We start from the raw sequence: 10,872 nt of genomic DNA, 5'->3' as shown, positions 1-10,872 counted from the left end.
ATGTTATATTTTTGTAGCGAATTAACCGACTTGGCCAGTAATAAATATTACATTGGTTATTATATAAAAACACATATGCGTGCCTCGTCTTATTTTATCGGTTTGTTGACTGGTTATGTCGTGCATATTATGCAGGAGCGAGGGTAAATATGGCAAAACTATATAAACAATTACATTAGAAATTATGTAAAACAAAAAAAAAAATTGCATACTTTAATTTAATTTAATTCCAGCACAAAACTACGCTCTTTGGTTGTACGCCTCGCTTGGTTTATTTCGACTTTGATCGGCGTTGCAGCCATGTTCTCCATATGCCGGTTCTACCGGAGTCCATATACATACGTAGAGAGTTTTCTTTATGCCGGATTTCATAAATTAGCTTGGAATTTATCGGTGGCGTGGTTGGTGATGGCAGCAACAACAGGCCACGCCGGCTGGTTGCGTAATTTCCTAAGCAGTCGCTTCTTCGCACCCATCAGTAGACTTACCTATTGCGCTTATTTGTCGAATGGCATAGTGGAGTTATATCACTCGTCGAGTCAGCGTTATGCCACCCATCAGTCCTATGTGAACTTGGTAAGGATAACTTTCAGTAATATAACCTCTAAAAGTTTCTCGCGAAATGGTGACCTATTTGCCGTTGGCAATGACATTAACTTATTAAGTTCAAGCTGTAACCTAATAATACGGATGCTATAGTAGCTAATACTGCCGGGTACCCATCCGTCCTCTTTCGCCGCCCTTTCCTGAACGACTTCTTATTAAAAAAAAAGTACCACAGAGCATCAAAGAAGCCACTCTGTCAAAAATGGGGAATGACTCAAAGATAACTAACTTTTTAGTTTTAAGTATTTAGTATTCGTTGTTTAGTTTTCTTTCACGATCTTCAAAACGTCCTCCAATATACATATGTAGGTACAAAAATCTTTTTCGTTAATTTTTATTTCAAATATAGCTTATTCAATAACAAAAATCAAGTAAATCAATGTTGAAAACTTTCTATAAACTTCGTGAAAATTCAGAGTTGCAAAAAATGGTCACCAAAAGTTCAAATTTTTAAAACAATTTTGTTTTTAAATTTTAAATTTCGGAGAAACTTTTTCTATAATATTTCAAATTTTTCTTGTGCAATATTTTTCGTTTTGCGAACCCTATGATTTTTTTCAACTAGTTTTTATTATGTAACATTCATTCAAAGGAATCGATTTTCTTCGAAATTGCTACAATATTTCAAAAATCGGGCCCGAAGAATCTCTTCTAAATTGTATTAGTTGTTTTGAACTCAATTTTCCAGTTTCAAACCACTGTGATCCGGCACGATATTAATGTTTCATTTGATTTTGGATTTCTTGGAAAATAAATTCCATTTAACGACTTAAGCGACCAACTTGGCACAGACCGTAAACTGAGTTGTTTTTTTTTTAAATTTCGGAAAAGCTGTATTATTTACTTACATATGTATGTAGGAATATACATACATATGTACATAAGTATGTAGATCCATGCTATTTGCATCATGTGTAAAGATCAAATTAGCTAAATAATTTGTATTTATCTTTTAGGAGAACGACATGTTTAGTCACACGATAGACACATTCGTTTTAGCCTTTGTGCTTTGCCTACTTTTTGAATCGCCCATACATGCCTTGGAGCGGATATTGTTGCGGAAAGCGGGACGTCCTGAGAAACGCACATCGTCCACGGAAAATCGAAGTCCTAGCACGTCAGAGGAGCAGGTGGCGTAACGAAGTAGTTAAATACTCTAAATACAAAAATAAATGGTTTTCTACTCAATTTTTTTTTTTTTTATAAATATTTTATAGTACATAGTTCTAAGTAAGTATGATAGATACTCTTACTATGTATTTTATGACATACATATAATATTTTGTGATGATTACATAGCGTTTAATTTTGATTTTTAGGATTTTATACAAACACACATGAGAAATATTCATATGTACATTTGTACATAAATACTAGGGCTGTGCGATTATTCGATTACTCGACCAAGGTGGTTACTCAGTTTTCCGGTTAATCGATTACTCGATTAATCAAGATTTTGATTACTCAAAAAAATTAATTTTGCTCGTTAAATGAGTTTGCTTTTGAAAATGCTTATTTTCTTTCTTACATTCTGTACATGAAAAAATTATTTTTTGAAAACAGAAACATTGTGCTCAACGTATCAAGGAACTTCAACTGCTTTATATGTAAACAGTACTTTGAAATGTTGATTACTCATTTTACTCATAATGTTGATTAATCATAAAGCAAATTACTCATATATTTTTGTTTTTGGTTAATTAAAATCTTGGTTACTCGAGTAATTGAACTTTTGAGTAATCACAATTTCCAATTAATCGAATAATTGAGTTATTTACTTTATGATTAATTAAAATTTTGAATAATCAATTAATCGCACAGCCCTAATAAATACATATTTATTGATGCATATGGGTACAGGAATAAATTGTAAAAGTATAAATTTTTCATAGTTGTCTAGACAAATAACTATACAACTAGGAAGTAATAAAACTTGCCGCACTATAAGTCATACATAGTCTCTGATCTTGTTGTTACAAAAATTGTCAGGGAGGAGCTGTATGTTATCCAAAAAGAATCGTTGTATAAAAAATACTAGTTTCGCTAGGTTAGATTTCAATGAATGAATTGAATATGTGCTCGTGTATTCTTAATTAAGATTAAAAAAAATATAAAAAATGTAAGTAAATTTTTACGAAAATAAATATATACATAGTATGTATGTAAGAAAGTAAATTTAATAAAATTCGGGTTCGTTTTTGGGTTCGTATTACCAATTGTTTTGACTTATCATCTCATCTTTCAATAATGGGCTGGATCACAAAAAAAAAAAAAAAATCCAAAATAATTACGCTTCGAGTTTTTAAAGAACACCAATCCAACGAATGTTTGTTCAAAAATAGTCCTGCGTCTATACATACGAGTATCTATGTAAGTGTGGATTGCCTTTATCAAATTTTAGTCTACATGCATTCGGTCTTGCGCCCTAACGATGTAATTTTTGTAACGGGCCCCATTTTATTCTGACCACCATTTTGTTTCTTTTTATTGTATCGTATGCCTTATCTCTAATGATTTTTCCATTGTTGTCTTTTGTTTCTACTGAAATAGCATCTATCAACACATTCTCCATTCTGTCTAATCATCGCTTATTCGTCGTCTTCTTCGTGTATAGCTTGGTACGTTTTCTTCTTTATCATTTTCTGGTCGTTTTTTAATTTCATCATTCTCAGATATCTCACTTTCTTTATCTGCAGTATTTTCCTCCTCCTCCTCTTCCTCCTCCTCTTCCTCTTCCTCTTCATCCTCGTTCTTATTCTCCTCTTCATCAGCCACTTCAACTTTGTTGTTCTTTTCCAACTCTTCCGTGCTAACTTCAGGGTCATCATCTCCCACGTCATCTTTAGCTTGATCAATTTGCTCTTCGTTATCCGCTTCAGCTTCAGGTTCAGAGGCCTCAGCGCCCGTGCCGGGTTCGGTTTCCTGTTCATATTCGCGCGCCGTACGTTCTACAAATATACGATTTATTACAACCTTGCGAATATGTTGGGCAGGCACATCGATTAGAAAAGCCAGTGCTAGCCCACTGATCAGAATTACTGCGACCTCATTAAAATTAACCTGTAAAATTTTTATGTTAAACGTCTTTTCGTAATTTAATGAAGGCTCCTGAACTTACCAAGTCACCTAGATGATATTTGTGTGGCTCACTTACACCAGCAGTGTTGTACAATACCACCACGTAAGTCATCAACTGTATGGGGAACGTTATGCGTGAAAGGAAGAGCACAGGTCTCATTGTGGTAAGAAGATGCAGCACGGACTTTTCACCCCTTGGAAACATAAAAATACACCAAGCTACAGATAAGCTGAGTATTAGCGGACACCAAGCGGCATAAGATGCCGCATCGCCAGCTGTATAAACGAAATCGGTGCGCATGCTCGCCGAGGGTGACCAGAAGCACCAGAATAATCCCAATGAGGCGCACAACCAGCCAACGGGTATGAGTTCGCTGGCGATCTCCAGCACACCGGCTTGAGAGCGATGTAGCAGACCAGTGCCGATACCAAAAAGGTAGGGGGTTGCGCGACTTATCGGTGAAGAGACGAGCAAATTGGCCGTGCGGTAGAATTTGCTGACGCTGTGAAATGAAAAAATCAGAGGCATACTATTTGTGAAAAAATTTCATGTCCAGGAGAACTCACTTCATGCCATGGAACAAGGTCGTCGATAGGTATTCGCGTTGTGTGCGAGAGTAACGCGCTGCCACAGACATCGCATGCAGAGCACCATAGATGAAGAATGCAGCATCTGCATCGGTGTAGTAGAGCCACACGATCAACGGTCCCAGTATATAGAGCTGCACTTCAAGAGCCAATTGTATGGACATAGGCGAACACTACAAACATTTGACAAGTGTGTGTTTTTTTTTTATAATACACCAGACCCTATGGAATTGGGGACTACATTTTTACTCACAGTCTCCTCAAATTCAATTGCATTCTGAACGCTAAAAAAGTTTCGCCACAACTGTTGCTCGCACAAACGCGTATTTTGGCCGATCAAATTCGTCCAGAGCGGTCCGGCGCCAAGCAGTGGAAGAATATATGTTTGGAACAACAACACCGCATACAAAGTAGGTAGGTATCTAAGAATGCGGCGAAGAGATCGAGGATGCGTTGGTAATTGGACGGACCAAGCTAGGGGTAATCTAAAAGTGCCTGCGTACCTTGTGATCTTTAAAGCCATGCGCTTTAACAGCTGAATATGCGATTTTTGCTCCATTTCTTCAGCCAGTTGATAAGCAATCAAGAAGCCGCTTACCATCAAAAGCATATCCATGTAAACCATTGGTGTGCGGAACAGGATGCTCTGTGGTTTTTCCAACGCCCGAACCATAATATCCCGATTGATGATGGGAAGATGTCCAATCATAATGTATTTGAGACTGACATAGAGGGCGAATGTGGCGCCCAGTTTGAGCACGTTGAAGATCGGGAATTGCGTTTCCGAAGAGTCGCTGCCAAGCAATACAGAAACTGTGCGTTGTGGTGAGAAAGTACTTACGGTGTCCCGAAGCACGGCAATGAGAGACTGAAGTACTGTATATGTATGGGTAGATACGTAAGGCAATGCTATAAATATATGTATAAAAAGTGAACTAACCGCTATAGGATGGTTCAGGCTTCCCGTCTCCACTTTGAGTTTCCAGTGTTGTTTCCCTAGCTATGCCATCTTCCGCTGCGTTCTCGATTTCCGTTGAATCAGTAATCGCCTCAACTGTACTTTTGTTTCCTTCGCTTTCACCGTTTGAGTCTGTTTTAGTCTTCTTGAATTTACTAAGTACCCAGACTTTTATTTTCGACTGGTATTCATTGAGTAATGAACCAACGCATAGTACCACAAGTCCACCAATACTGAAGCTACATATGATGTGTGTATGAAAGAGAAACTTTATTAAGATCTTTAAGGTCCACTTATAAACGTGACAACTGTTCCATACATTGTCAGGGCGAAATTGCGATCCTTTTTAATGAGTTTCATGAGCTTAACATTTGATCGGGTGTAGCAATCATTGTCATCGACTTCCACATGAAATTCTATACCTGTCGCATTGTAAGCACGCAGATTCGATTCGACCATTTGTTGTACTACCTCACTGCTGCAGAGATTTGGTATGCAAACGCCCCAGTTGGCGATGTCGTAGCGCGGAGCGAAATGACTGGGCTGGTTGGAAACAAATGATCAAAACATTTCAATTAAGTTTTAAAAAGAACTTCGTGGAGAGCCTTCTTCGACATTTGTTGAATTGTAGGATTTTGAAATGCAATAACGGTTCTAACCCCAATACAGAGTTTTGTTAAGCTAACTTTACTCTTGAAGAATACTTGGGGGTTACAGACTATATTGTCGAACATAAATACATAAGTAGGTATAAAGACGAAATGAGAAATTCGACCACCACTCACGCAACTAGTTAGCTAAGCGATAGGTCTAAAACAGTGTTCTCCCTCACTATCAAAAGACGGACAAGCTATCATTAAACGATGTCTTATGATCTTATTCACAAGGCCCACACATACAAACTTAAAAAAAAAACCTATGGATCAAACAGTCTACAGAGAGGACTTGAGCGGCATACACCCAGAGACTGGCACCACCTTTTGAACTTTCATCCCGTGAATACCCTCATCGTAGTTCTATCGCCAGCTAAAGGAAGAGTTTCAGTTGCCTCTTGCGACTCCACAGAAACGTTCTTTTAATGTAGCGGGCGAAAATCTTCTCTCTGACATACCTAGCAGATGTCCAGCTTTAAAGGCACTCTACACAATAATACATATTTCTTCACCCCCTTAAGCCCAACTGGCTAACACCACCCTCCTTCTGATCCGACCTCGTCAAAGCCTTAAGTTTCCTGGGATTATTATTAGTTGAGCTTAATGGCGACGACTAATAGCTTGAACTAAGTAGATAAGCAAGGTTACGTAAGTCGTTCAAACAACAACTCCACTAAAAATAAATAACATTTAGCGTCCTACATAAAGCTGCCCTGCAGTAATGAGTACACTACCAATATCGAAATATTGTGTGCCCAATTGATGGTGGGTGTGTGAGATATTATTAGATATAAGCCCCATTGGAAGTTAACCACTGTCGGGGTTTCCCCTAAACTAGGAAGGTCTCCGGAGACGTCCACGAAATACCAAAAACCATTATGCTATTTGATGTGGAGTTTGCAAGAAGAGGAAAACGCTTGGATAATATGGCCTCTAATACTATATGCACCTTACGGACCAAAAGATCAGCCCAGTGCTGTCCCGTGGAATAGTCCATGGCTATATGAAAATTTATCGAAGATCTTAGATAACCTAACCCGCTGTGGCTGAGTGGCTAGAGGTGCATACTACTCCGTAGTACCAGGGTTAGATCGCTAGTAGGCGCAACATCTAAATTAGAAAACGTTTTTTCTAACAGCGGTCGCCTCTCAGCAGGCAATGGTAAACCTCCGAGGGTACTTGTGCCTTGGAAAACCTTTTCATAAAAAACCATTTGCTGTTCGGAGGCGGCGTAAAACTTAGGTTAAAGTGTGTGTTAAAGGTTAGTGTAACCGTTAAAGAATTTTTCGATATTATATAATTTCCTCAAATGTTAAATACCACCACTCATACAGTTGTATGTATATAAAATATTTGCTCACATTTCCAAAATGACTTCGCCAGAGTGCGCGCCCCTGCGCATAATGTAGAGGTGCCCTCAGCTCCTTTGTTGAAGTTTGCATTTCAATGTGTGCCAGACAATATTTCCCGCGAATGCGAACCGGAATTTCCGGTGTTACCTTCACCCTAGCTTTCACCTGCATGCATTGGTCGAAGTCTCCGAATTGGTTGATATTGCCACGCAACAAACCTGCACTAATTTTTCCCGTGGCGTCCAACACTAGAAATTTAAGAATAAATAATTTAAGGTCTAAATAAATGGCATAGATGTGTTTGGGTTAACGCACTCTGTAGCGTCCAAAACTTATTGCCACGCAGCTGTCGATGAAATATCTGCAATTGTTGTCTGCATTCGGTGTTGGTAACATGATCTGGATTCACCACAAAGCTAGGTAGTGTATGCAATATGCTTTCGAAATTTTCCTGAGACATTGTGGTGGTCGCCTCATCTGAATTGCCGTTCTGCGGGGAAGCGGGTTCTTTGGGTTGACGGCGTATTGGTTTTGCTGACTTGCTAATGGGAAAGAAACTGTTGAATGGCCAACGATTGAGGTAGGAGTGCCAAGACTCAGTATCATCCGGTTCAATGGCTTCCTGTCGCTCAGCGCGTTCATTTCGCTCACTTAACCATTTCAACCAGTCAATAATGCCGTTTGATGGTACTTTCTTCTCAGCAGAGCTATCTTCTTCACTCGTCGACCTCGGCTGCGGATCGGCATCGCCTCGGTCACCACTTCCACCACCAAAGAGATTTCCAAATAATGAGCCAAAGAACGTTTTCGACTCTTCGCTTTGGTTGCTTTCATCGTCTGCTATTTTGTTCTGTTTCTTAGTAGTTGAACGTTTTTTCTCATTCATCGGCGTGGAGGTGGTGGTAGCGCGTCGCTCTTTGTGAGCCACGCGTGCACGTTTGAACGGCAGCTCTTCCGACTCTGCCGCTTCTTCGCTAGCGTCCATTTGTCGGCTAGCGTCATCGTCTGGTTTTCTGTCACCGTTGTGAACATCATCGTTTTTGTCATCTCCATCATTTTCGCTGTCGTCGTCGTCGTCATTTTTCTCCTCCTCATCGCCAATGTATACGCGTTCTATTTTATGAAATTTGAATTTCTTCTCGAATGGGCGCTTTGTTGCTATTGGTTTGATGGCATCGGCGACGTACCCAACACCAACACCACCCTTAGCCGCCCCATTGAATTGTAAAAACTCATAGGAGCTATGCGGCAAGACGAAGAATACCAAAAGAGCACAAAGCATTAGCTTTTTTAAATTGAACATTGCTGTGTTGAAAGGTGGCCCTACTGGACTACGAGCAATATATCCGCGGCGATCAGTCATATTAGTTTAATATGTATATCACTTAATGGTACATTTAACTCAAAACATTTGCCAAATTTGCTGCGCTTATCGTTTATATGTATCTAGGTAGGTATGTACTTGCAAGTGTAAATTTAAATGAATGCATGTGGTACACATGAGAATGTATGCATGTATGTGCGTAAGTGTAGAATAAAATTCCAAAGGTTCGTTTTCGCTACGGCGCTCCAATTATGTACTGAAATCACCAACTTAAAAGTTCGTAAAAAGCACTGCTGCGATTTCAAATCAAAATCCTTGTACTTTGCCACTTAAAATTAGCCAAAAACCGTTTTTATTACAGCCCAGGAACAAAGGCAGTTTATTTATGTTATTTCATTTGCTGACAAAATTTTCTAAAAATATGCACAAACACTGTCAGTTTATACTAAAGGCCTCGACGTCGGTATCGGCGCGCCCACTTTTGCTGATTGCTGACTACGAAGCGTTCGATTCGAAATCTCAAAAGAGACTGAACACCACACAGCACTCAGCGTGAAAAACGCATTTTTGAAATTTACTTATATGTATGTTTAACTCGGTGGTTTTTGGGCTTCAGAGCGAACGCCTAATTTATTTATGCGCTAATAATTTGTTTACAATTGGGCTGAGCAGAAGGTGTACACGTGTACACCGCCACAAGAGAACATTTCTTATTTGTTTTTCTAGTAGATAAAGAGAAATGAATTTAAGAGGCAAAGATCTTTTCTTCCTGTTGCTTTTTTATAACGAATTTTCTTTATGCACAGGAAGGAAGTTGGAAGCTGATATGTACTATGTAGTGTTGCTGCTGCCTTAAACAAAATCGAAAGACTAATACGACGAACTTGATGCCACTAAAAGCTAATAACGTAAATTTTTTCTCATTAGCAATTCTACTAGAGAATTTATTAGGAAGATTCTGCTAAACGAGACAAGTGCAAAATATCAAAATCTCAAGTAATAATGCTAAAAGATTGGCGCTTACACATATGTTAGTGTTTGGCCGAGCTTCTCCACCGATTTGTGGCTTGCGCCTTGATGTTGTCACGGGCAGGGGGAGGGACGTACATTTTTACGGCGACTCCTAATGGCGATCGTATTTTTTTGAGAAGCAATCATCAGTTGAGTTTCACATCGACAAGTCCAGGTCGCTAAGATATAAGCAGGGTGTACCTCAACGCGGCGTACTCTCCTCGACACTGTTTAATCTCTACGTGGAAAAACTCCCTACGTCGCCTTCTGAAGTCAATCTTGTGAGCTCCGCTGATGATTGTACGATAATGGCAGCGGGCGAAATATCCACAGCCTATGCGGGAAAATCACTGACTACCTCACCGATATTTTCAGTTTCTTCACGGCCTCGAGAAACCTCGACATCTATGCACTAAAATCCACTCCCACACTTTTCACCACCTGGACTAAGCAGATTAGCTACGCCATGTATAATTCTGGTATTCCTGCTGACGAGTCACAAATTTTAACGTCGAGCGGTGTTTACCCCCACCATGCCATACATAGTGTTTGCATTATATGGAGGCTGGTGGAAATGAAAAGTATGTCATAAATACAAAATTTTACAGCATTTACTCACCCCCCTCTCTTACTAGGATATGTATGTACTGTAAGAGTATGTACTTAGTATACCCGCCCTAAGCTTTAAGTTAAGTTGTTGTAAACTAGGCATAAGGTGATTTGTGTCTATACCATTAGTGACAGAGTTGTGGGTCTAGCCCTTAAGGCATGATCGCCCAGGATACCGTTTTGTAAATAATTCGCGGAATAAAGAGACATTCGATATTTGATAGCGAGAACGACGGACGTGTTTTAGTAACCACTTAGCCTTCTGAATATTTCATCAGAAGTGGTCTTTTGACCCATCATAAATCAAAGTAACCTAATCGCGAAGTAAACGTTCAGTTAATTAACATTTTGGCGCGTGAGATGGAACACGATGTAGTCAAAGCTGAAAAGTATTCACTAATGCAGCTAAAAGCATGGTACGCCGCCGTGAGCGTCAACGTATACGGCGCCACGGTATTGCTGGCCGCCAGGTTAAGTGAACTGGCTGTAGAAGCTGGAAGATTACGCCCGGGCGCTAACGTCAAGTCTGTTGAAAAAGGCGGCGTAAGTTTCGGCGATGGCGCAGACAACGGGAATGTCAACGTACAGCAACAACGAAAGACAACTACAGGAGGAAACAACGGCGAGAGTGATGGTGAGAACAATTGCGAGGACAAAGACAATGGTGCAGGCTGTAACGAAGGTGCGAAAAGT

At 39.7% G+C, this 10,872-nt stretch overlaps 2 protein-coding genes across 2 annotated transcripts; one reads left to right on the top strand and one right to left on the bottom strand.

Annotated features, from left to right (window-relative positions):
• Positions 1–23: 23 nt before the first annotated feature.
• On the top strand, positions 24–2,052 carry LOC118747420 (nose resistant to fluoxetine protein 6-like). Its single transcript, XM_036481470.1, has 3 exons — positions 24–143; positions 234–576; positions 1,563–2,052. The coding sequence occupies exons 1-3, from the start codon at positions 76–78 to the stop codon at positions 1,743–1,745; spliced, it is 594 nt and encodes a 197-aa protein (XP_036337363.1). The 5' UTR covers positions 24–75; the 3' UTR covers positions 1,746–2,052.
• Positions 2,053–2,935: 883 nt separating this feature from the next.
• Positions 2,936–8,991, bottom strand: LOC118733010. Its single transcript, XM_036462162.1, has 9 exons — positions 7,551–8,991; positions 7,245–7,483; positions 5,550–5,773; positions 5,213–5,469; positions 4,776–5,148; positions 4,526–4,694; positions 4,252–4,445; positions 3,725–4,187; positions 2,936–3,666 (listed from the first exon to the last, which is right to left on the bottom strand). Exons 1-9 carry the CDS (start codon positions 8,596–8,598, stop codon positions 3,184–3,186), a joined length of 3,450 nt encoding a protein of 1,149 aa, XP_036318055.1. The 5' UTR covers positions 8,599–8,991; the 3' UTR covers positions 2,936–3,183.
• Between the last annotated feature and the right edge of the window lie 1,881 nt (positions 8,992–10,872).

The sequence above is a fragment of the Rhagoletis pomonella genome, unplaced genomic scaffold (genome assembly GCF_013731165.1).
Source record: "Rhagoletis pomonella isolate Grant_MI unplaced genomic scaffold, Rhpom_1.0 Rhpom_scaffold_00001, whole genome shotgun sequence".
NCBI classification, from domain to species: Eukaryota; Metazoa; Arthropoda; class Insecta; order Diptera; family Tephritidae; genus Rhagoletis; species Rhagoletis pomonella.
Note: the sequence above shows the minus strand (reverse complement) of the source record. Positions and strands in the feature narration are given on the sequence as shown.

What these genes read in the sequence shown, in the direction of transcription:
- LOC118747420 (XM_036481470.1), top strand. Translation starts at nt 76, where the DNA reads ATGCGTGCCTCGTCTTATTTTATCGGTTTGTTGACTGGTTATGTCGTG. An exon ending in CATATTATGCAGGAGCGAGG is followed by an intron (nt 144 to 233) that starts GTAAATATGGCA and finishes ATTTAATTCCAG; the next exon opens with CACAAAACTACGCTCTTTGG. An exon ending in ATCAGTCCTATGTGAACTTG is followed by an intron (nt 577 to 1,562) that starts GTAAGGATAACT and finishes TTTATCTTTTAG; the next exon opens with GAGAACGACATGTTTAGTCA.
- LOC118733010 (XM_036462162.1), bottom strand. Translation starts at nt 8,598, where the DNA reads ATGACTGATCGCCGCGGATATATTGCTCGTAGTCCAGTAGGGCCACCT. An exon ending in ATGGCTTTAAAGATCACAAG is followed by an intron (nt 4,695 to 4,775) that starts GTACGCAGGCAC and finishes CCGCATTCTTAG; the next exon opens with ATACCTACCTACTTTGTATG. An exon ending in ACCTTGTTCCATGGCATGAA is followed by an intron (nt 4,188 to 4,251) that starts GTGAGTTCTCCT and finishes TTCATTTCACAG; the next exon opens with CGTCAGCAAATTCTACCGCA.